A 26,410-nucleotide genomic window follows, 5' to 3' on the forward strand; every position below is an offset into this window, starting at 1 on the left:
TCTTACTGGAAATTTTCTCTCTTTCCTCACCTTTATTAGTACGAGGTTTTCCTAAATCAAAAAGCAAACTGTTCACAAAATTCACCTAATTAATAAAATTGAGAAACTTATAATTACATTCAATTTATTAAAAACAGAACTTTAACATGGTAAAATTGCCTCCTATTACTTGCTCAACAACTTCATATAAGTTCAATTACTCATATAATCGTAGAAAACCATGGTAAAACTACTTTTTTGTGAGATATAATCGTAGAAAACCATGGTAAAACTACTTTTTTGTATCATTGTCACAGCTCCACTTTCAACATGTATGATAATTAATTTTTTATTGATATGGTATTTGTGGGATTCTAGCAATGGAACTTTACAATTAATTGTTCCCCATGCAACCTCTAATATTTATAACAAAATCGTTATGCTTTATGTTTTATAAAATTACTAAATGTTTTCAACATGTATATTGTTTAAATTTTTTATCATATATAGTTATCTTCAATAACGATATATGATAATGACTTTTAAATTCATATGGTATGTAATCCAACTTCTTACATTATATGTATTATAATGTAAGAAGAAATATAAGTGTGTAAATAATAATTTAACAAACCAAACTTGTGCAATGTTGCTCCATTAAAGAAATACAATCCAGCCCAAAAACACACCCATATGGATTTAACCGCTCCAAGCCCATACCCAGTTCCCATGTTTATGTGCCCAGTTTTGATGAAGATAGGATTCCACTTTCCCTTTTCGACATTAACATCCGATAACAACTTCTAATTAAGGTAGGATTCCAGTTTCAATTCGTCATTCTCATCCGATAACATAGTCAATCAATTCAACAATGTTACCTACAGGAAGCAGGTTTGTCTTTCTTACAAAACACCATTTCATACCATCTTATTTCAGGGAATAAGATTTCATTTCGAATAGTATTATACATATGTTCTTATGCCATATTTTAAGGTTTACATGGTCTTATCTTTTATCTTTTTACAGTAATGTTACGAAACTTTCCAGAAACGACTTTGCTCTGTAAGTTTATTGTTAACTTCATGTTATTTAATCATTGAACTTTACTTAAACTCATTCACTCTTACATGGGTTTTTAATTCTTTCAACTCAGATACCCAATTTGGGACAAATCAACCACGGTCCCTGCTATAAACAGGTTTGTTTGAGTTCAGTTTTTTAATAAATCACTCTTCTATAGCTCGATTCTTATTGGTTGACTTACTCAATATCAATTATTAATACTAATCATCAAACCTGTATCCTGATACGATAACATACATTTACTGAATTTGTCTTTAGGTTAGTTATAATTTATTGCTTATTTAATGTATTCTGATTGTCGAATAATACACTAACAACCTTTTGTAAATCTATAAATGTTATATTTAGAAATTTTGATCATGGTGAAGGAAGTTCTTCGATACCTCCAACATCCTTTGAAACAATAATAACACCAGACCAGGTATTTTATTTCAAGATATTTATCCAAGCTTTAATTAATTTTTCCCAATAAACTACTATTGTACTTTACTGAATCCTTTACATTCCAGGCTGAGATATCAATACCATCTATGTTCATTGCCAATTGGAAATATCAGCTGGGGATGGATATTTTTGGGTCAATCAAGGATCCCTGTGATAATTTCTTTGAAATTGATACTTCAAATATATTGTCTGAAGGTGTTATTCGAGCTGGAGACATTATTGCAACATATTGTGGTTTTCATCAACCACAAAGAGTCATTCTTGATTATCAACCAGATGGTAATGTTTATAACATGAGGATAATTGACAATGAAGGAAAGGATATACCTTATTTTGGAATTCACAATCCTATTAACTATCATGCAATTAAACTGGCTGATCCTACTAAACATGTCAATCCGATCTATGTTGGTTTGGTCAGAAAGAATGGAAAACGATTCATATCAAAAGGTTTTGCCATGAAGCATATGAATTTGCAACCTATTCTCAATGAACAACCAGCAAATCAACAAGATGAAAATTTAGATCATCAAGATCATGTTGAATATCCTTTCGAATGGTTTCAAAATGTGTCCAAGGCTACATCCGAAGGCAATTCTGTTCTGGTAAAATGATTGATTTTAACCTTGATAACCTTGGCGTTTATTCCACCATGTTCATATGTTTATAACATGTTATAACAATTTTGATATATATTTTATTGCAGCACTTCCCAGCATGGGTTGGAAAACATGCTAGGTTATCAGATGTGAATAATATGATTCTAATCAATGAGGAAACTAATTGTAGAATGCAATGCAATGTCAAAAGGTCCACAAGGCAACCTGTTGAGTACTCCATAGGATTAGGCTGGTATCAACTTGCTAAAAATCTAAACCTCAATCTTAAAGATCAGCTCTTCTTTGGTCTGGATAACCCACCATTTAATCTTCATGTTCGAGTCATCAGGAATGCTCATCATGATGTCGAAGATTAACTTCTTAACTATGATGTATTATATTATATCATGCTTTTGACATTCCTAATTAGCTACCTTGACGATCCAACTATGTACTTTGTATTCCACAGTTGTACCTGATAAACATTAACTATGTGTGCCAATATACAAGTTTTGGTGTTATGACTTTGGTCCTTAACTACTTTGTCTATCAAGTGCCTATCCTTCAATCCTTTTATCTACTATATGTAATAGTAAACTACATCACATGTTATAACATAGTTATCATATACTGTACTATTTTAACCCTGACTTTATATTACATGACATTTATATAACTTGACATTATAAATGGTATATATATTGTAGTTTATCTATACAATGAAGCCCATAAAATGGCATTTACTGCTTATATCAAATATTTTAATATTTACACGCTACAACTACTTCAATCTTAGGTTTATATTATTCAATATTAGGTAGTCGTTCAAGTACAATTTTACCTGCATCATAATATAAGTGCATTCAATTGTTACCAACATATCACACTTCAATCTTTTCCATTTATTTTTATTAGCAATCCAACCATACCATTTACTTTGTCTTTACTTCTACAACCAACCCTTACTGCATTCATTGTTGTTGAATCCACATTTAACTGCCAGTTGCTTTACCTATTTAATATTACATAGCATTAGCATTATATACATCTAACCTAAATCTTTCAAACAAAGTTTTCCTTATGTCTTCATTTCTAAAGCTACTGGAAACAGTACCTATTCATCAATTTTCAGCTGTCAATTTTTGTTCTCAGGTAAGATTCCTATCCAATATTTTCCAATCATAGCTATGACCTATATGATTACAAATAATTTTGTCTATTTTCCAATTCGTCCTTAACTATTATTTTTTCCTATTTCAACTTATCCAGGAAATCGCAGAAATAGATCCTGATTTTATTGAAAAATACTATGACCAATTAACAACAACATGGTATGTTATCAATAAGGGAGCTGAAGTGAATGAACTCAAGTTCAACAATTCTATAATTTTTCCAACAATCACAAAAGGTTGGAAAGAATTAATTCAAAGAAACCATTTACCTGCAAATGCTCTGATTATTTTTTCCTATTATGGGAAAAATATATTTGCAGTATCAACCTACAAATTACTTCAAGATCCTACAACATATCCAAAATGTCATAGTCGAAGTCTGGATCCAGTTGAAACATTCTTTTTTGATACTGATATCCTTCATTCCAACTTAAACCAACCTACAATGGTTATTATAACATCTCCTATTTACTATAATAATAGTTTTCTTCAATATTAATATATCTACCTTCTATTTAAGTCTATCGACTAATAATGAATCATTGTATTTTTTATAGGTTCTCCCTACAAAGTTTGGATGCTTCCTCGAACAATTTTCATATGATGAACTAAAATGCTGCACTGATAATGGACATTGCTATATTATTAATGTCCTCCTTCATAAAGATGAACATCCCACAGTGAAATTAGGACAGGATTGGAACAGCTTATGCAAAGCAAATAATTTTATTCCAGGAATAATTAGATTCAAATTCACAAAGGACTGCAGTCTCACTTCATGCCATGTTTAGCAAATATCAACATCAGCTTCAAACAATTAACACTATATAGTGGTATCGTTGTCACAACTCGAATAATTCTATGTCATGATGAAAACATTGTTTTATTTGAGTTCTCTTTTGTTTGTTACGTTAATGATTTAATGCAATTTCCACCTTAATTTGAGATTCTACTGAATTCAAATTTTTTTTCCTTAGTCTATTATGTCTTAGAAGAGCAAGTTGGACTTTTTCATTCCCGCAACACAGTTGAATTAAGGGTGTTGATGTAGCCGTAGATTTTTGTTTCCTTTCTAAATACCACTTTTCAGCTCCACATTATTGTTGACAAATACAATAAGGATCTCCAACATCAAAATATTCTACAAATAGAATTCAACATAAGTGGATATGGAATATAAATCAATTACATATATCATAGACGGACTTTATATCCAATCATGATATTTAGAATATATCATTGTTTAGATATTAATTGGTATCTCATTGAAGTATGTGAATTACTTTATGTATAAATTTATGTTGGAACTTTGTAGGAAATGCGTTAACTTCTTATATAAAAAAATATTGATTATCAACGACAGTAATCATTAATATGTTGATTAAGTCACTGTAAAAATATTTAATATACATTCAGTGAGATATGATATAAATTTTATAAACGCATAACCGTGAAAAAATTTATACACATTTTCTTTTGAAATTTTTTTAAAATAATTGATGCAGCTACTGATGATTATCCTTACGATCGCAGTTGAGAAGCAAGAAGAACCAAGTACAACAATAACTTCTCACTTTCAATGTTGTACTTTATAATCTATTTTTAAAAATACTTCTATTTTTTTTACATATTTCACTATCACATAACCATAAGGGACATAATCACATAACCATAAGGGACATAATAATCTAATAACACAACACCAATGTAATTTTATATAATCAAAATATTACACAAACAATGCATCAATTTCAGTTTATAATTATTTACAATAAATAGTAAAAGCATGATACAAATAGCAAAAAGATAATTGATACCACAATCAATTGAAGCCCATTACAAAAGCCCATATAATTCGGTGTCTATCCATTTTTTCCAACCCGATCCATATCTTCAAAACTGCATATACTTCTTTTAGGGTTTACATTTGCGCCGTCGAGTCTTTTTCACCAGAAGGCATACCAGATTTGCATCTTTGGCCCTACCAATTCTTCATTCAGGTACAAATTTCTTTTTTTATCCCAAACATCTTTTATCACAAATCTGTCAGCTTTACATTAAAATATATTCTTTGTCCATTTTTACATTAAAATATGTCAGCTTATTCAACAACAAAACACCACAATCTTTAATTTGTATGCATTTCTTATAGAAACCTGTTGGATAATTACATCTGGATATATGCATATATTAATGCTAAGCTCATACTAACATGTTTAGTATAATATAATTTGATTAATTAGTAATAGTATAACTAAGATAATATCATTATTTAAATTATTCATCCGATATAAGAATAATTCCATAATATTTCGTACAGAAGCTGTTAGTATTTTCTAAAAATTATTTTCAGATCCATGTTCGTAATGATCTTTTTAGATACTACAGTTTTTTACTTCTTTTTTTTTATATAATCTCCATGATTAACATATTTTCCTTCAATTTATTAACCTTTTGTCTGCAATTATTTTTTTAATATATTATAGTTAGTGTCATTTTATTCATCTTACATTTTCAGTAATGTATCATACTTATAACAATTCAATTATATTACATATTTCAGTCATATACCATAAATCAAACTTAGTATATTTTCACTCATATGCAGTACAATTAATATATTTTCATATAACAATATCACCATTTTTTATAACAGAATGGAAGGAGCAGGAAATTCATCTAGGGGTCCAACAGCGTTTGAAACAATCGTCCATCCAAATCAGGTTATTATTCTACTAACAGTTTTATTTATTTATACATACCCATACAATTCTATATTTTTTGACCCTGTCTTTTATCATTAAATTCTTTACAGGACACAATTGAAATTTTGCAACCATTTGTAACGAATTGGAAAGATGTCATTGCTTTGAACAAAATTGGATCCATCAAAGACCCGGCTGATAACTTCTTTGAAATCGATACAACGACCATCCTAACTGAATTCACTATTCATGCTGGTAATGTGATTTCCTACCATTGTGGTTTTGATCAACCACAAAAAGTTATACTAGATTACCAGCCTGCATTTAATCAGTTTAACATGAGGATTATCGATGATGAAGGGAGAGATATCCCTTACTATGGATTTCACAATCCACAAAATGATCATGCTATGAAATTGGCCAATCCAAATTATGAAGTTCAGCCTCAATTTATTTCTAAAATACAAAAGGGTGGAAGGTGCTTCATTCCAATTGGTTTTGCAATGAGGTGGATGGGATTAGCGGAAGCTATAAATAAAGCACGTCATGCAGATAATGAAGAAGCTGTCGAAGAAGGCGAGGAAACTGAGGAAGAAGAGGAAACTGATGGAGAGGAAGAAGAGGATGATGATGAAGACGAAGGTCATCCATTCGAGTGGTATATCGATGTTTCAGATGCTGTGGCCCATGGTCGAAGTGTTTTGGTAAGTCAATGTGCTCAAAATTATGATGTGATAATATTTATAATATATGACATTATAAACTTGCATTTGTTTAATTGTAGCACTTTCCCAAATGGGTGGCAAGCTCTGCAAATTTGGTTGCTAATATGGATATTGCACTGATAAACGATCAAACTAATGAAACTGCTGTTTGCAAAATTAAGGCATCCACTAGGTCTCCTCCTGAATACTTCATAGGTAGAGGTTGGTATTCGTTTGTGAACAACATGAACTTGAACATTGGAGACCAGCTGCTGTTTGGATTGGAGGATCCTCCTACACGGCTTCATGTTGGAGTTTTAAGAGATGTTCACCCACCAAGATCTGATTGAGCTGGACTGTCAGGATAGACTCATCTGTGATGGGCCCTTCTTATGTTTGTTTTGCTAAGTATGTTGTAAATGTAGGTAAACCATCTTTAAGTTTAGCACAATTTTCTTAATGTTTTTTATTTCTCTTCCTACTTTATGCAAACAATATGGCATGTAATGACTTTATTTTACTATAATCCACTGTGTCTTTAATTAAATTGCTTTATCTCTTAATATGAATACATATTCATCTTTGACAAATCAAACATGCAGTCATAAATTTATTTCATTATCGATAAAGTTAGTAATTCACCCACTTTCACAACTTTATATGCAAAAGTTTGAAATTTTTTTTCGTTGAAAGATTGGAATGGACAAGATTCGTACTTGTGTCATTCCTTTCAGTATTCTTTTGCCTAAAACTACAAAATATAAAAACATGTACTTGTCCCTTGCAATTGTCATTTCAAGTTATAACTCATTTACACTACACTACAAAGATGAATATTCACATCAACTATTGCATGATTCATTTACAAAGTTTGCAGTACATGTAATTACTGCACCAAATATTCACATGCATTTTTCATACTGAATTGTCATTTCATTCAATACATCATTTGTACTATATATACTTTTATATATTATTTATTCAATTTAGTTGTTTGCTTATAATTTAATCACTTTCCCTAAAATATATAATGTAATCAATTTAGCTACTTTGTGTAAAAAAACAAAATTCAATTTAGCTATCACCAACTTCAAGTTGACTTGCCTTGACAAATGCATGCCACCCACTAGAGATGTATCTCTTATGAGGATTTTCTTCTTCAGCAACAACCACACAACCAAATGAATCAACTGCATCTTGATCTCGATCAAGTTGAGTCAGCATAATATTCTTATCAGAACTCAACACACCTTCATATGTAAGATGCTGAGGAAGACGCTGCATTTCAACAACAGAATGCTATTTAATTCATTCAATAAAAGATAGAGAATAAACTACCTAATAATAAAACTTACAAGTTTGTGATTTGGTTGCATATGAGATTCATTGATAATGATCTCCCATGAGTTTTTCTTAACATTCAAGAATGGAGGCACTTCAACTGGCTCACGATAATTGTCAACAATTTCAACTGTCGGTTTGTCAGCTAGCACATCTTCAACTGCAGCTTTGTCTGTGCTATCAGCACTGCTGGTAGATGGATTGAAGTTTAACTTCCTAGAAGAAGACATTTTTAACCACACAAACCAAAATAAATATGTTGGGAACACAATATAGCATATAATTATATTTGCAGGTTGCTATTTATACCAAATAAACCGGGTCAAATATTATTCTCTATTGACCCACTACTACAAGGCCCAATCAATAATTGTACAATAGCCACATTAGTTTTTTTTTATTCTCACCCCTATTACTTAAACAATTTAGCTATTATATAGCACTATTAAATAAACATGTCTAGACCGAACACTATTCAACTGCATGCTCATAAATTTGAATGAAAGATAGACATATGATGTAGACACTTTGCCACATTCACTCATGCAAAACGTACGGAAAGTAAACAATATGGTCTGACTTTTCAATCAAACAAGAATGACAAAATGCATAAAACAAAACTAACATCCATTTTTTTATAAAATTTAATAAATAATATACTATAAATACATGATATGTATGTAATGTTTCCATACATCTCAAAAAACATAACATATTTATCATAAACTATGGAATCCAGTTCTTCATCAATAAGTGAACTACCACCAAATCAAAGATCGGTAAATTGCAGCATAGCTCCATTGATGACATCCGAGTCTAACCGACCATTTTTCATAGCAGTCTGCACAGAGGTATTATTACATTTACTACTATATTTTTTTGACCATTATTATATTTAATTTTGCTAATAATTTGCAATTATATCACAGATAATTTGTGAATTAGATCCCATAACTATTTCTGAAATTTATGATGAGCTTCAAGATTATTGGACCTTGATAGATGGTTATGGAAATAGTCATGAAGTTGAATTCAACAAATGTATGCTAATGCCAATACTTACACAAGGTTGGCACCAATTCAGAGATTTTTATCAAATCACAACAAATCCACTAATGTCTTACACATATTTAGGAAATAGTGTACTCCAAATCCAGTTTTTCAATGGGTCTACGCCAACAAATGAATATCCACGCTACCATAGATTGACTACTTCCTGTCTCAAAGATGTTACATTTGCAGTCGACATGCCAAACAAAGATCCAATTAGTTCAAAATTGGTATATTTCTATCTTTCCATATAATTTTAATAAAATTTTTCATATTCCTTATTAAATTATTTGCATTTTAGATCTTACCTGCTGACCTTGGTAATTTTCTACAAGTCAAAAACCATCAGTATCTAAGATTATGTGGAGGTTCAAACACTATCACTGTTTGCAAATTGATATTCAAAAACGATCCTACAAGTAATTCAACAACTGTGACCATTGGCCGTGGATGGAAATCATTTTGCTTGACAAATCGCATTTATCCAGAAAGCATACTAGAGTTTAAGTGTGACTCTATTATGGCAAAAAACATTGTTTCTGTTTGCAAATTTAGTAGACGTTATTAAATTTGTCTAATATCATTATTTGTATTAATATTTATGTTGCAATTTTAATTTTATTATAACTTCTTCGGCGTACTTAATTGTAACTATGTCCTCTTGATTTAATTACATATTTAAACACTGTTTTAATAATAATATCCTCTCAATATTTATTTGTATTACGTCAAATTTCATTTTATTCAACTTCTTACTGTATCTAAATAAAATTATTTATAACAAATACTATATATTATTTATAACTATATGTCCTATTAACAAGTAAGTGTGATTCTTCCAGCTTTATGTTTGCACTATATGTTAAAAATGCTAAGTACTATACATACTCCATATCACTGTTTTTTAGAGAAATTTATATAAAGAACCTATACTTTATATGCATGTCGGACATATTCCTGGTAACTCTATTACATACAGTCACAACTGCTACATCCATGCTAAGTACCCTAACCAGTTCTATTTTTAAAATATTTTTAAAAATTTATACAAGTTATATCATAAAAAATTATACTACCTCCGTCCCAATTTAATTGACAAAATTTTGTTTTTCACACATATTAACAAAAAAAGTATAAATAAAGGGGAAAGTGAAATATATTGTATTGGGAATGATAAAAGTAGTATTATTTAGTGTTATATTGTATTCGGAATGATGAAAGTTGTATTGAAAATTGAAATGGGTCAGTTATTTTGGGACACTTTTTTTTAGAAAATGAGTCAGTTATTCCAAAACGGAGGGAGTATAAAACTTTATAAACACATAACCGTGAAAAAATTTATACAAGTTCTATTTTTAATTGCCTGAAATAATGGTTTTTTTAAAAATATTTGTCCATATACAAAACAAATTTACTTTTATTAGTAGTCTCCCCAATAAAAATATAAACATTGGCAAAAAAATATGCGCCAACGGCGCAACCCGTGCGTATGCACGGGTACAGCACTAGTATAAATGGATACGAGTATAAAAAGGAGTGATGATATATCAAAAATACACATTGTGATAGCTTTTGACTTAACTAAAATTTGTAAAGGTATCCATTTTCCAGGTATAAATATTGAATAACTAGCACCAAAGAAAAGAAAGTAATATCTCAAAACAATCCCAGTCATTATTTATTTATTATAAGTACTTAGTTTTATTTGATGGCGGGGTGACATCAAATTACATCACATTGTGAATATTATATTTTTCTTTGTTGGTTGGTTGCCACAACTATTTGAAGAACCAGTACAATTTTTATAAGAAGCTCCAGTTCCGTCTAGACAAACTCGTATTTCTAAAAGATGTATTATACCTCGTTTACGTTTCTCACACATAAGTTCTGGATATGCTTGGAGACTAGCAAATATTGTACTGTTAAAGTCGGCCATTGCATAAGCATGTTTATTATCTGGGACAATTTTGGCTGCTTTTAGAGTAGCATCTAGATTTATCCTCTTTCGAATCTGCAAAGCTAGGTCAAAATAAGCCCATGGGTCCGTTTCAAATGAACAGGTACCATGTTTTGTCCATTCATGTTGCCAAAATTTAACGTTTGGGGGCGTTAATAGATTTGGCCATGCAGAGTCCAGATCAGTATTCAATTGAGCAGGAATCTGATGTTACAAAATAAGATAAAAAAGATCATTTTAATTATATTTGAGTGAAATAGTAACAATAATTAATATAATGAGAATTTAGAATTTAAAGACACTCACGGTTGCAGGTAGCGTTTGAATAATTTTGGGGCCTTTGCAATTTTCTGGTTGTGGCCCAGTGTGATTCTGGGGCCACAAACCATGGATTAGAAAGTCTGTTACTCCATGCTGATAAGACGATTTGCATGGATTTTTTTTTGTACTTGGTGAAGTACAAAGAGTATTTGGCCATTGTTGTGATAACATTAAGTAATCATATGCACAAAAGGTTGTTGAGTGAAACAATAAGAAAACCACCAAGAAAAGTTGAAAATGAAATTCCATTACTCAAGTTTTAGATTAAAATGATAAGAAGTGCAATGGTTTTTAAGGTTTAAATAAAGTGCAAAGATTTTAAAGATGGGGTAGTTGCAATGGGAACATGTAAAACATAATTTAAAATTAAATGGAAAGAAAATTAAAATAGTTGACTAAAAGTGTAAATTGGTAAAACAATACTATTCTTTTGAGAAAAAAATGAAAGATAAAAAAAAAAATCATTCCCTATTGTGGTGATTTATTAAATAATAAAAAAAAATATTGAATATTTGTTCTAAACAAAACATGGCTTTGAATCTAGATTGAAACTTTTTCTATGCTTTATTTATCTCATAATCAAACTTTGAATTATTAAAACCACTTCTTGTGAAGATAAGATTCAAATTAAATTTTTCATTCTTCTTCTTCTTTTTTTTTTTGGTGGTGGCTGGGGTTTAAACCTCAGACCTTGCATATTTTATGCATCGTCCCTACCAACTGAGCTAAGCTCACGAGGACTTCTTCTTGATGTAAAGACAAAATGACGATAGTCATTAGATAACACATATGAAGAGAGAAGTCAGCATTAAAATTCTCATCTAAACGACCAATTTAACAATTTTGACGTTTTCTCCGGATGAACTAGAACTTGTATATAAATAAATATTTTTTTACAAAAATACTTATTCTATTATTGAGTGTGAAATCATTTATTTATTTTTTTTGTTCATGAGAGCTGTCAAAATTGGTTAGCCCGTATGGGCCGGCTCACCAACACGAATACCATGTAGGGCTTGGAACTGAAAATTTCAAGCCGAATTTTCAGGGCTTTTTAGCCCGACCCACAAAAGCTTGTAACCCGTCCTGTAACACCCTGATTTCCAACGTTGATTTAATAAATAATGCGAATATATTTAAACAAAAAGGATGTTACACATACTCATCAATCATTCATTCGAATAATAAATAATACGTCATATTTCAGAATGCGGAAAATACTTCAAAAATATTTCATAAAATAAACATGTCCGATCCTCAATCGTCATTGTGAAAAATATCGTAATGATTTCAAATACTTAAGATTCCTAAAATTAAACATTCAACGTTTGACCCCATCCCTAGTGTTACAGATCAGAGCACATGATTATTCTATTAGATAAATAATTAAATAATAACTACGGAAGTATATTTCTGTCGCCACCTTCTAAATGAACCGCACACTAGAGCTCCTCGTCCTGAGTGTCAGTACCCCAAGAGTACAGACACCATAATACACAACAACAACAACAACAACAACAACAACAACAACAACAACAACAACAACAACAAAGGGGGTGAGAATATTCATCATAACATATATTGGGGGACCATGAATAATATATAAATAGGCATAACATCATTTGATCATCATTTACAAATATTCACAATTCTTCATCAGGTTATACGACATCATTCACACATCATCATCATCATGATAACTCAACAATTTCAAAACATTAAGGAATCCACTTAAGACTCACAATACATCAACATTAACATAAACCACATATATCACATACACATCATATACACCTAACATGAGCCATATGCAAATACACTTCGTTCTTAGACCTATATGCATCCCGGTACCGGTTTCTAATCAACATTTGTATGTCAGGGTTATGATACTGAACATACATACAACATTTGTCCTTCGTCATTTTTATGCAATATGATATGATGCATGAAGACTCACTAACAACATACAGAAAATACATCAACAACAACAAATCATCTTCACAACATAGTTCTTTTCATTTCGTCATTATTCAACATTATACAACATGGTTATTACTTCATCATTCAACCTTTTACAACAAAGTCATTACATCATTACTCGACATCATAATTACTCAATATTGTCATTAAAACCTAGACTCAACATTAACTTTCTCTGTGCATTAAGCGCTTCATCCTGACGACAACTCTCCATTATTGTTCTCAGTTAAGTTTTTACCTCACCGTTATCGTTACAGCTTCCACTTTCATTCTCCCTATATAAAACAACATTGCACCATATAACCTCATTCACACTTATCATCCTTCATTCATTCTAACTTAGGTCATTATCACTCTAGTGGTTCGTTATCTTGTCTCATCGCTAACATTACCCCTACATTAATAAATTAACCCACAACTTTCTATTCCCATTCTATTTTGTCCTATCAATTCTCTCAACATCATATACCCTCTTAAATCGACCACACTCATTTCATTTTAACCTAAGGTCGTTACTTCATACTTAACTTCCTATCCTCGTTTATATTTCATCCTAACAATCTCCTTGTCATCATCAATTCTCTAATTCGACATCACTATTTACCTTGACTGTTCTTCTCTTCAACCTAAAAACTTTCCTACATACTCTCTATTCTTAAATACATGTCTCTACAATTACCCTTTACTCTGATTTACTATTATTTTCTCCTTTATTAGTTCATGAATTACCCTCTTACAACTCTCTCTACTTTACCTTCAATTCTTCCACAACATCATTTATTACGTAGTGCATCTCGTACCTGGTCAAAAGGTGAATGCTGGTGCTTTGAATGTGGTGGTTTGAGTGGTGGTAGAATGCATCCAGAGTGCTTATTGGAATGGAGGGGGTGTGTACCTGCAGGCGCTCCGACGCTCAAGTCAGTAGAGATCAGAGAGTGGGGGTTAAGAGGAAGAGATAGATTCTACCTTGGGGACTGATCCGACACTCTGTGCACCCCCTCGCGGGGAAGGGGTGTGTCGCAAGTAATATTGTCAAACGTGGTATTTGGGCTTTGGATTGTATTGGGCCTAAGTAAAAGGGCCAAAGATCCTTTTGGCTGGTCCAGTGCAGTAGCCCCCAAGTCGTTGCTCTTGATGAAGATTGATGACTTAAAGGCGGGCAGGTTTTACTGCTCATGAACGGTTAAGAAAAGGGGATTGCTCTCGTATTCGTCAGATGAATAAAGAGAAGGTTTGAGCTCGCCTGCATGTTTTAAAGCTTCCTCGGCATTCCGTGATAGAGACTGTTGACTTTTCCTAACTCCGTTTTCGACCCTAAAATCGTCAAACCCGACCTTATCATTTAAACACTTATTCTTCATTAACCTACCAGATTATCCACTCTTTTTAAGACTAAAACTCAATTCAAAAACCTAAACTAGTTTTCCTCAATTCTCATCTTTCAATTCGTTCATCGTTATTCTCTCATCAAAATTCACATCATAATATCAACAACGTATTAAAATTTAAGACAACCCTCTCATAGATTAAGATACCTAAAGTGCAAAGATTCTCCCCCTTACCTCGATGTTTTACAAATTGATGAATTCCTACGATTGAAACTCAACTCTCCTTGGCCGTTTCTTTATGTCTTCGTTCCTCTTAACCCTAGTTTTCTTCTTTTGCCTCTCGTATCTTTTTCTCTTTTTTGTTGTAACCCAATTCTCTAATCTCCTCCTCTATTTATAGCCACCATGAGTTTGTTTCTCACTTAATCTTTTAAATAGGCTTACTATCTGCACTCCCTTAGATTGGTTACTAATTCTATTATAACTATTCGGCTCCACTATTTACACCTCATTCTATTTATTTAATTAAAACACTACTCGACTTACTTACTTAAACCTCCGTTTTATTAATACGCCTCTATTCTCTCATTTTTGCTAAAAATATCCATTTTCCCTTAATCTCTAATAATCTCCTATTTTTCAACAATTAACTGAATCATCTATTCGCTCAATCGAAAACATCAACAGACAATTACCTAATAATACTAATATTACTAATATTAAATAACAATAATACTAATAAATTAATATTAAAAATTGGGGTGTTACACGTTCGGTCTAAAACATACGGGCTATGGGTAGCCCGCTTAGAAAAAAATTACGACTATCACTTTTCCACCCATATGGCTATTCTCGCTCGCCCTGTTTTTTTCTTTCCAAAATACCCTTTGTTCGAATTATATAATCTGAGCAACATTTCATATTGTATAATCTGAACAATATAAAAATTGTTGGAAGACAAAGTCACCTAAAGATGTTTGTGTAGGTCTCAGTATGTTTTAGATTATATAATCTAAAACCCATTAAAATAATTCGGCTTATATAATCAAAGAAGTTTCAAACACCCCAGAAGAATCAAATTGTGGTTTAAAAAAACATATAATTCATATTATATAATCTAAAACGTTATAAAAATAGGTTGGAATACATAATCTGAGTGATATCATAAAAGAAACATAGTCTGTTTTTCTCTGATACATATAGATGGTAAGTCCTTTGATATAAACATGCATTCGTGAAATTATTAAAAAAATAAGGCTTAAATATGAAAATAGTCCCTGCAAATATCTGACATTTTGGTTTTAGTCCCTGTAAAAATATTTTTTTGGTTTTAGTCCCTGCAAATATAAAAAATTTGGTTTTGGTCCTTGGTATTTTGTTTTAGTCCTTGTAAAATTGATTCATATTGGATTTGGTCCTTATAATATGTAGAATATTTGATTTTAGTCCCTCAAAACAAGGACTAAAATGAATATTATAGGGACCAATTTCAATATGAAATGATTTTACAAGGATTAAAACAAAATACGAAGGACCAAAACCAATTATTCTATATTTGCAGGGACTAAAACCAAAAAAATATTTTTACAGGGACTAAAACCAAAACACCAGATATTTGCAGGGACCATTTCCATATTTAAGCCAAAAAATAATAATAATTCTTAAATGGAAACGATAAGAAACAACACAATTTTCAAACATAAAAGTAAAAACAAATTGTTCGTAGGTTACAAACCAAATATTCAAGCATAAAATTAAATACGTCAAATTTGTTCAAAATACTACAAAATCACCACAAAACTACTGGATAGTCCTAGGACCCCTGTCACCCCTACGACATAAAACCACCCTCCATGAACCTCTTGCATAATTGCTTCTAAACTCTCCCTTTCAAAATTCCATCTCTCAACCACACCACTGTCCACGGCGGATAAGACATGGTCTTTGATATGACCCAACCTTCCAGCCAGTTCTAGCTACTCGTGCTCTCCCGCCTTCTCAGCAACAATCTCATCAAGGGCCTCCTGCTCGACTGGCCTCGGGATATGAACATCCTCGTCATGAGCTATGAGGTGTGGATGTGAAATGGTATAAAATCATCTTATGTAACCATGTTCCGTCTCAACACCAGTAATAGCATGATACCCTAAGTCCCAATCTTTTGGTATATAATCAAGACAGTTCAAATTGTGACGATTGATCTCCCCTAAGGTCGTCGTTTTGGGACTTGCTCTCTCATCTGGATGTTTGAGAACGGTTTGGACAAAACCAAACTGGCAAAGCACCCACTCCGACGGATATCACACCCTACGAGTTCCATATTAGAGCCATCTAAATTAAAGACTTATCGTCTCGAACGGACATATCTGACAGTGTCCAACGTATGTGCACATGTAAACACCCCCTAGATCCAGTGCATCCAGATGCTCTATGTAAGGATCTGGTGTAGCCTAACCCTTAAACAATATAAAATTCAAGGCATGTGGATTTTTATTGTTGTCATTGATGTACGATTTAGCGTAATTGCAAATGGCAAGTGTACCAGTCGTTTTCATCAAGTAATAAAGTAGTAGGTAGAGTATCGTATCCACAGAGATTGTCCTTTCGTCCAAATAATTTTAGTTACTTATTTTTATTTAAGTTGACGGTATAAAAGTAAGTTGCAATTTTCATCTGTTTGCAACAGAGAATTTACATGTTTTAGTTACAAAAAAGTAAGCAGCGGTTAGGATTCTTCGAATCCCCTCTGTATATTCGTTGTTGGATAATAAGTAATACAAATGTCGCGTTTATTTATCTTCAGTAGACTATAGAAGTGATGAGGTCTTTGAGAGTTTCCTAAATAGGTAGGGCACCACATGACCTAATTGGTTTTAACCACTGGGTACCTAATTAGGCCTTTCCCTCCGATGGAAAACTGCACTTGCTGATCGCACTGTGATCCTTACGTTAGGGGTCTTTCTAATTCAATGGTAATTGAAACATAAACTTTAATTGGCTTTCCAGTGTTTCCCAAGGCAATGAAGGCCAAGGTTCCTTTAGGTCTGTCCATTTATGAATCTTAGGACACTCATAGCATACTCTCTCTACGCTTACTTAGTAGTTCTACAAACGGGAAGCCCTAATCTACGTATACCTTACTAAGGGTTTCAAGAGAATGGTCTTACTAGGATATAGCTTTAAGTCGGACAGCTAGGTGCTTGTTTCCCTAATTACTAACCAGTTAATTCCTAGCTTCGGTAATGCACCACACGACCCAATGGGTTCTTGCCACTGGGTACCTACATCTAGGGTCAACAATTCCTATGGTATCTTTGGCTAATTAATAATCACTTACTTCCTAGACAGATAGTTATCAGTAAAGGGATATAAATATCAAGATATAAGCATCCGGTTAGTGATAGCAATATTACGCCATGTCACACAGTAGGATCTTCATCAGAATCTCCATCAGGTGATTCTTCTTCAGATTCAATAACTTTAAGAGCTTTTGATGACTTCCCTTTAGATGGCAGAGCAATAAATTTATTCTTCTTAGCAGGCTCATGTTCATTTAGACTTATCTCATGAACCTTGAGAGAGCTAACAAGATCTTCAACACTTAAAGTGTGTAAATCTTTAGCTTCCTCAATAGTAGTAACTTTAGGTCTCCATCTAGCAGGTAAGCTTCTCAGTATCTTGCTCACATGATCAGAAGCTACATAGCTTTTATTCAGTATTTGAAGTCCAGAAACTAGAGTCTGAAATCTTGAGTACATTTGCTCAATACTTTCATCATCTTTCATTTTGAACAATTCATACTGATGAACAAGCGTAAGAGTCTTTGCTTCTCTAACTTTCTTACTACCTTCATAGTTTGCACAGAAAGAAGGAAACATTGCATTTGCAGTAGATTTGTCACTCATTTTCATATACTTTGCACAAGGTATAGCAAAAACAAGTGATCATCTGATCATGTGATATTTCTTGTAGAGTTTCTTCTGAGTATGAGTATGTTTCTTTCTATCAACAGCAGATCCTTCTTCATCAAGGACCAAATCTCCAACACCTTCTTCAAGAATATCCCACAGTTCTTCATCTAAACCCATGACATAACTGTCGAAGTTGGTTTTCCACCAAGAGAATTCTTCAGGATCTCCATTAAACTTTGAAACTTTACCAGAGTCAGCTTTCTTATCAACATAATCATATGCAACAGCATTGTTGTTCTGACCATAAGTGTTTCCAGCATTATCACCTAACATATTTTTCTCAGATCTTTTCATGTTACACTGTTAAGTGTTAAGACAACAGACCAAGGCTCTAGATACCAATTGAAGGTGATAAAAATAAAAGAAGGGGGGTTGAATTGTGTTTTCTTTTTCTTCGTTTTCTCCTACTGAAGTCACTGTTCAGAAGCAGATAGAGTTCAACTTTTGAAGTGATGTTCAGAATCTAAATGCAGCAGATAAAAACAAAGAGAGATAGAGAGAGAAAAAAGACACAAAACAATTATACAAGTTCCTTCCACAAACCGGAAGTAGTCATGTCCCCCTTGCACTTCCAATGAGAGTTCACTAAAATTAAATATCTGATTACAACTGCTCACTTCTAAAACTAGCAAGAGACTTCAAACTACTCAAGCACAACTGCAAAAGATTTCCTGTACTCAAGAACAAAATCAAGAGACTTCTTATGCTCAAGTACAACTGCAAGAGACTTCAATTCAAACAGAATTACAAAGAAATTTGTTTGAGGTTGAACACTTGATATACAATCAGTGGTGTTCACAATACAAATCAGATACAGACTCTAGAATTTCTAAGATATGAAAGTTGTTAAGAAATTCTAAGTGAACTTTGATGTGAAACAATTTCAGCAGAGTTTTGGCACTCATAAAATTGTTGTGAGTCTCTTGGAAATCTTCAAGTCTTCACTCCTTTATATAGAGGTGTGAAAGAGACGTTGTAGATTGCCAGCACATTAAAAAGAGTCGTTTGAAGCTTGATAAAATCACCAATGATCTGTTGCCTGATTTGGTTATTGTCCTATGAAGGAACAATTTCAAATCCATTCCTTGTATAGAGAATAACCAGCATAGTCACATATGTTGTTCTTGTGCTATTGCAGACACAAAACAGAGTAGTGGAGGTAGTGGTTGTACACTTGTACTATTGTCCTTATCCAACACTCTCCAAAGAATAAGCATCCAATGCTTTTCCAAATTCTTCTTAATTAGCCGTTGCATCAGGCTTCTATACTTCTGCAATGATAGGCGTGATTAAAACATTTGAACAACATTTAAAGCTTCCATTTTTCTAGCTTCTGATGACGTCAGCTTCTGGTGACCAGCTTCTGAGGAGAGTGCTTCTGATGACGTCAGCTTCTTCAGAACATCTTGTCTTCAGAACCTCTTTCTTGCAACACATGCTTCCCTTTTGTAGTTTCCATTGCTCTCATTTGTTCTTCCAGAACCTATGTATTTAAAGACACTAAATTTTTGTCTATGGTCCTGCACACTTGAACAAATATTAGCGTATCCAATTGAAAAATTTTAATACCTTGTTATCATCAAAACTCAAAGGGTAATGTTAAAAACATTTTGTTCCAACAAATTGTAGGTTTTGGTAAAAACTCAAAGGCTTGAAGAACTTGTTATTAAGCAGTCAAGACAGTTGATTTCAGTGACACCGTCAATACCTAAGGCTTTGGTGAGTAAACTGCCTTTTGAAATAAATGTTTATGAGTTTGAATTGCAAAAATTAGCCGACTCCACTTAGTGGGATAAGGCTTGGTTGTTGTTGTTGTTTGAATTGCGAAAATTGGTCTGTTTTAGCTTTTACCAGGGCATAGGATTTCCCGAAGTGGTTTTGCACTTGGGTTCAATCCATTTCTTTTTCTCGCTATGTGGCGTTATTCAATGGTAAACATCTTAGTCGAAGTAGAAAATTTGAAAAATATCAGAAGTTTTAAAATCGATGCGTTACTGAGGTTGGGTTACTAGGGAGGACACTAGACTTAGAATGAGCACAATGTAAGAAATTTACGACATGAAGTTTGTTAGTGTTTATTTCTTACTGCGTTTATAATGCATGTGGAAAATGCAAATAACTTATCGACATGATGATTGCAATGTTTGTCTCTTTTATTTGATTGCTTCTTGCTTATGGTTAGAGTGGTATTTAGGGCTGACAATGAACTGAACCAACTCGAAAATAGTTCGAGATTCAATTTGATTATTGATTCGTTGAACTTGGTTCATGAACCTAATGAGTCGAACTTGAGTTTTAAATGAGTTGAACCTGAGCTAAGTATGGTTCGACTCGTTTGGTTCATGAACCAGCTCGATATATATGTGTGTGTGTGTGTGTGTGTGTGTGTGTGTGTTCGATATATGTATATGCATGTGTTTATATAATATGTAATTTATTACAAGCTTCTTCTAATAATTATTTACTTTTTCATAAGAATTATTACAAATTTGATTAAAAATTAAGGAACATTATAATAACAGAGAGAGGAAAAAATGAAGCTAATACTTTATGCAGGCTTTTAAATAAACATATGCTCTAAAATAGTCCCACATCGGGGAGTTTACAAAATATTAGAGAGAGCAGTGTATTTTAAATAAATATATGCTCTAAAATAGTCCCACATCAGGGAGTTTACAAAATATTAGAGAGAGCAGTGTATAATATACACACACGAGAAGTGCATCACAATTACAATGTAAAAGCTATACATGTAGTATATGGATTGTGCTACACTAGCAAATGCTATGTACGCTTCATAGTTTTATTAGTTATAATTTATTATTATTTTTTAAAATATGTCAAAGCATTTATTTTTGACAAAAAAAAGCTTTTAAGATATGCAATTCGAGCAAACGAGTTGAACCTAACGAGCTAAACCGAACTGTTCATGAACTTTAAACGAGCCGAACTCAAGCTAAAAAAAGGTTCGTTTCGAACTCGGGTTGAGTTTCAAGGTGAACCAATTCTTATCGAGTCGAGTCGAGCTCAGACAAGTTCGACTCGACTCGGCTCATTTCCAGCCCTAGTGGTATTATAGAAGTCATAAGTTGTTTACTATTTATTACTCTCTTAGCTGCCCTCTATCGGTGGCACATATTTGGCATTTTCCCATCCCTCTTTTTTTATTGTTTCATTAAACTGTTATATTTCTCATAATCAAACCTGAAATCTAGGCGTTGCTTTCTTAGTAGTGTTATCAAATAGGAAAATGTTAGATATCAAGAATGGATTTTCTTGATGAATTCAAGAATGACATGGCAGAATAATCACTCTTAGATTTTAATCTTATTTATTAAAGTTTCATAAAAAAAATATATATAACACCCACCACCCCATGATTTCCGGTCAGGCTGAGATTTTATTAGCTAACATTAATTTCGGGACAATTTCTTGATAAAATCTTTCTTGATAAATAGCATTGCTCTATCAAATATCAGCTGCAACGATTCTCTGTTATGGTAAATGGCGGCCGATATCCTGCCATTTCCGCTATAATTATGTCATACAGAACTGTAACTGCGCCATATAATGAGGTATGAATTAAAGTCTTTATGCTTGAAAAATATTGGTTATTGCATATTTGACATGACTGCTATTTGGAAATAACTTTCCAACAAACTTAAAAAAAAAAAAAATGAAAACTTAAGCAACTTGGTTTTATGTTTCTCTTGAAACTGATTTGTGATTTGTGATATTTCAACACTAAAAACCCTTTCTCATTAGTAGCAATGTTGGCCATATTGAGTTCTTGATCTTGGATAAATATGTAATTACTCAAACCTTGAATGATTCTAATTAGTCGATGTTCAATTTTAGTCTTCATACTTAATCTAATATGCGTTGTGTCTGCTATTCTTACATCAAATGATGCCACTGAGATTAAGGTAAGCTTAATCATGTTTAGGGATCCGTCATGGTTTTGGATTATGATCGCAGCCGCAACTGCTGTTCCACGTTGCGAAAGAGTTAAATAATGGAACTGAGAAAATATTAATGACGAAACTTGTGAAAACCGTGATTGAACTATTTTCTGTTTTTTTACACACTTACATTTCTCTTCCATATGATTTATTCTTTGCATGAAATAAAACCACAAATTTAGAATAAAAAAAAATTGTTGAAAGCTTGGCAAGTTTGCATTACTAAGAATAAGTGAATAACTTTTTTACACTAAAACCTACAAGATTAATTTTCTTTTAAGCTTTGATTATGTCTCTTGGACTGTCCTGTTTTGTTTAAATTTTGTATTTGTTTTTCCTTGTGCAGGAACCGGGACCATACATTTGAAAGAAGACTACGTCTTGGCGGTCCATTGGTGAAGGAAAACATCACAACCATGGTTCTTGAGAGGTTAGAGTCACTTTTTAACGATCTTTACTTTGAAACTAAATGAACCAACCTTTTTATTTAAACAAGGTCATTTAATATAGGTTATGTATTACTGAAATATGCAATTGCATTCGATTCTAAGGACAAAGACGTCATGTGCTGTAGCGTGGTGCAAAACTTTTGTGTGTCAGTGACTTGCTTCTATTAGGAAGAGCAACCATTGAAGAGGCACGCAGTCTGTTACACTAGTTGGACTTTGAGGCAGGTTTCGGCAAGATGGGTGTTTGTGGTAGCTTGAAATAACACAATAGTATATGGTGTGCTTTTATAATTTTGGTTAATATGTAATCGTAATTTGTACATTATTGTTTCTTTCATTGGTTCCAATTAGTTTCATCTTAATTATTATATTGTTTTTCTGGTCTCATGAACAATATATATGCTCCTTTGATGCTTTAATAAATATTTTAGAAAGGTTTTTTTTTTTATAAGACAAGAGCAAATGGCATAATCTTTTGCCAAATATCATATATATATTATTAAAAAAAGGGAAAAAAAATACGTACAAAACTGGGGGACATAAACCTAACCAGTTTATCCACAATATGGAGGTCTACCCAAATGGGTAATATGAAAATTAAAAACAACATAAATGGATCATAACAGACTCTTTCGAGCCTCAAAGTAAAGACCAAATAAAACCCTCCTTCCGGCGTGGCGAACCACCATCCAGAAATTTATTGCATATGTAAAAATAGTGACTATGAGTCATGGACACTTTGCTTAAATGATCTAAATCTCCTTTCACTTAAACCAATTTTTTTGTTTTTACAATAATCAATTCATTGCTTGTCACTATCTCATATGCATCGACAATGTGAAGTAAGAAAGAATGAATATAGTCTTAATACTTAAATAAATGAGGGATTAAAATAGATGAAAATTAGAGGAACTAAAATTACACCTAGATACAAAATAATGACTTTTTTGCAAGAGACAAAATTATTGAATTACCTATTTAAAATAAATATATCATACCAATATGATTATGAGAGTAAATTCATAAAACCCAAACCCACCTTATTTGGAAGGTGAGCCTAGAGAGGGATGGAATTATGCAATCACATACACATAGTATAAAGAAACTGCAAGTATTGGCAATGTAAGAGAAGCATGCAGTGGCAGTAAGGTGAAAGTTGAGTGGATCCCATAAGTTAAGGGGAAGGACCACTTCCATCATTCTGACCCAACACCTCAATCCCAATCCAATCCCTTGTTCCCCTTTTTTCAAGTTTCTTTATTAAACTAGAAAAGAAAAGGACCACATAACAGTTCCGCGTGACCCATGCTATTCACTCTCAGTCTGTGCTAGTACTTAAATGCCATAATAACTTGTTTTTACTTTACACTTTTTATTTTTTCATTATGTTAAGGACCAATCCATTGGCAAAACGGGTCACCTAAATCAGTAATTCGAACCAACATATGAAGGCGTCTTAGAGACATTCTAGATGACTGGATCATGGTCATTCAATCAAGTTATAACAATTTGATAAAGTGCAAATCATAATTTGTCTACGATGATCGACAAAGATAAATGTCTTTAATACAATATTGGATCCTAACACTCGAAATCATGACACTATGAAGTCCAACTTACGGTTGATGTTCAAGTTCAATCACACATCTTAAGGCTATATAAGCCTCACATCATCACCTCCTAAAGTATGTTTTATTCTAACCCTAGCCACCTACCAAGATTATATACTAATTTAAGTCTTGAGGCGTCTTTTGCATATATACATTCATTTTCCTAAGGTCGAAGACGGAGATTCAGGTCAAACACACCATCTAAGTAGTATTCTTAGAACAGTTCATTGTTTGTTTGAACCAAATCAACGATCTGTGTTGTCTGAACCAAGTCAAAACCCTAAACTATATATATCGCTTTGTAAAAAAAATTCAAATCTTTATAATTAAACAAATAAACAGAAAAATATATTTAAAAACGATGAACAGGAAAAGTAGTAAAACAAAGTAGATTAAAGGCTATAAATGTTTGTTTGTCTAGCGAAGCCAAACAGTGCCACTGCCGGCGGCAACTCTTACCCTAATAATCTAGAACGTTAGATCAGCAGCTAGATAGATTGATTATAGCAGCACAGTCCAGTTGACAGTGTTGTTTCAAGCAGGGACAACTTTCTCAGCTTTTTACAAATGTACGAACATGATTCAATTATCTTTGGCCCACACTAGTAAATTATGTTATGTGCAGTACTATGTTGTGGTCCATGAAACCTCGTTAAGACACGTGTCAGACTTGGGTGCTCTAGTCGCTTTCCGGTTGGGTAGTTGCCAGCCCAGACCACTGCCACTCTCCCCTCTTACGTCGTTTTGAGTTTATTGGCCCACACAGAGAATATGTATTGTATGTGAGAGCCAGTTACTACTGTGTGCTATTAACACTTTTCAACCATAATACCATACTGATTAAAGAGAATGAATATTAATATTAAATTTATTAAAAATGGTTAAGTTTTACATATTTTCTTTTAAAAAATATAATTAAAGATGATAAAAATCATATAAAAAAACTCGGAAAATGCTTTATGGAACAACATAATACATGCACGAAAAGAAACAAATTCATTACCACCCTTCAATATTTATTTTTTTCTAACTAATTGAATTCTCTCTCCCGATTTCCGCTATTTTCTCGCGCTATATAGCACTTCTGAAAAAACTCTTTAGCTTTCGATTTGATATATGACTATGTCCAAAGTTAAATAATGTTTAAAAATGTATGAGTTAAGCAATTATGTATACGAAATACAAGTCAATCAAATTATATGTAGTGACGGATATTCCTTGAGATATATAGGAGCCATCACACCCTACAAATTTTCTATATATATATATTTTATTAAGCTTAATAAATACAATAGTTTTTTTTTTTTACGGATGCCGGGTGTTCAACTCTTCAATAATCTCCTTTTTATATTTATGTTATATTTTTTAATATTTTGTTAAAAAAAATGTTTTTGAGGGGATTCAAACCATGCTGAATTCAAGCATAATGAACCACCGGACAAGTTAACAATTTTAACAATTTCTTGAAACAATTTAATATTTACTTTATAAAATTTTGGCACTCCTAATAAAATAACTCAAGATTCATTTTACACCTAACAATACACAAAATAAAATCTTAGTCCTATAAAAAAAAAAAAGATAAATTAAGTCCTACAATAAAAAGAGGAAATAGTATAATTACTAATCAACAAGTGGCAATCCCTTCCCTCAAAAAAAAAACAAGTGGCAATCCCTACCATCTACTACCTAAAAATTACAATCACCTATATAATGCCACCCTATTTTAAACCCTTAGAGTCTGTTTGGATGATC

At 32.4% G+C, this 26,410-nt stretch overlaps 4 protein-coding genes across 4 annotated transcripts; 3 read left to right on the forward strand and 1 right to left on the reverse strand.

Moving 5' to 3' along the window:
- The first annotated feature begins 1,431 nt into the window (after window positions 1–1,431).
- LOC146946741 (uncharacterized) lies at window positions 1,432–2,626 on the forward strand. Its single transcript, XM_085744655.1, has 2 exons — window positions 1,432–2,111; window positions 2,213–2,626. The coding sequence occupies exons 1-2, from the start codon at window positions 1,593–1,595 to the stop codon at window positions 2,480–2,482; spliced, it is 789 nt and encodes a 262-aa protein (XP_085600781.1). The 5' UTR covers window positions 1,432–1,592; the 3' UTR covers window positions 2,483–2,626.
- Window positions 2,627–5,934: 3,308 nt separating this feature from the next.
- LOC146946742 (uncharacterized) lies at window positions 5,935–7,233 on the forward strand. The gene is made up of 3 exons (XM_085748297.1): window positions 5,935–6,000; window positions 6,093–6,686; window positions 6,767–7,233. Exons 1-3 carry the CDS (start codon window positions 5,935–5,937, stop codon window positions 7,034–7,036), a joined length of 930 nt encoding a protein of 309 aa, XP_085604423.1. The 3' UTR covers window positions 7,037–7,233.
- Window positions 7,234–7,760: 527 nt separating this feature from the next.
- LOC146946743 (uncharacterized) lies at window positions 7,761–8,348 on the reverse strand. Its single transcript, XM_085748298.1, has 2 exons — window positions 8,042–8,348; window positions 7,761–7,964 (listed from the first exon to the last, which is right to left on the reverse strand). The coding sequence occupies exons 1-2, from the start codon at window positions 8,255–8,257 to the stop codon at window positions 7,761–7,763; spliced, it is 420 nt and encodes a 139-aa protein (XP_085604424.1). The 5' UTR covers window positions 8,258–8,348.
- Window positions 8,349–19,970: 11,622 nt separating this feature from the next.
- On the forward strand, window positions 19,971–22,738 carry LOC146946744 (uncharacterized). The gene is made up of 4 exons (XM_085748299.1): window positions 19,971–20,006; window positions 20,264–20,353; window positions 20,479–20,565; window positions 22,114–22,738. Exons 1-4 carry the CDS (start codon window positions 19,971–19,973, stop codon window positions 22,213–22,215), a joined length of 315 nt encoding a protein of 104 aa, XP_085604425.1. The 3' UTR covers window positions 22,216–22,738.
- Window positions 22,739–26,410: the final 3,672 nt, after the last annotated feature.

Source organism: Medicago sativa, chromosome 2 (genome assembly GCF_051527215.1).
Source record: "Medicago sativa cultivar Bolivia chromosome 2, Bolivia_mono, whole genome shotgun sequence".
NCBI lineage: Eukaryota > Viridiplantae > Streptophyta > Magnoliopsida > Fabales > Fabaceae > Medicago > Medicago sativa.

Bases quoted from the DNA above. Each gene is read 5' to 3' on its own strand.
- LOC146946742 (XM_085748297.1), top strand. From the start codon at position 5,935: ATGGAAGGAGCAGGAAATTCATCTAGGGGTCCAACAGCGTTTGAAACA. The intron at 6,001-6,092 runs GTTATTATTCTA...AATTCTTTACAG, and splicing joins CAATCGTCCATCCAAATCAG to GACACAATTGAAATTTTGCA. The intron at 6,687-6,766 runs GTAAGTCAATGT...GTTTAATTGTAG, and splicing joins CCCATGGTCGAAGTGTTTTG to CACTTTCCCAAATGGGTGGC.
- LOC146946744 (XM_085748299.1), top strand. From the start codon at position 19,971: ATGACGTCAGCTTCTGGTGACCAGCTTCTGAGGAGA. The intron at 20,007-20,263 runs GTGCTTCTGATG...AACAAATTGTAG, and splicing joins GTGACCAGCTTCTGAGGAGA to GTTTTGGTAAAAACTCAAAG. The intron at 20,354-20,478 runs GTGAGTAAACTG...GGTCTGTTTTAG, and splicing joins CGTCAATACCTAAGGCTTTG to CTTTTACCAGGGCATAGGAT.
- LOC146946741 (XM_085744655.1), top strand. From the start codon at position 1,593: ATGTTCATTGCCAATTGGAAATATCAGCTGGGGATGGATATTTTTGGG. The intron at 2,112-2,212 runs GTAAAATGATTG...ATTTTATTGCAG, and splicing joins CCGAAGGCAATTCTGTTCTG to CACTTCCCAGCATGGGTTGG.
- LOC146946743 (XM_085748298.1), bottom strand. From the start codon at position 8,257: ATGTCTTCTTCTAGGAAGTTAAACTTCAATCCATCTACCAGCAGTGCT. The intron at 7,965-8,041 runs GTAAGTTTTATT...GTTGAAATGCAG, and splicing joins TGCAACCAAATCACAAACTT to CGTCTTCCTCAGCATCTTAC.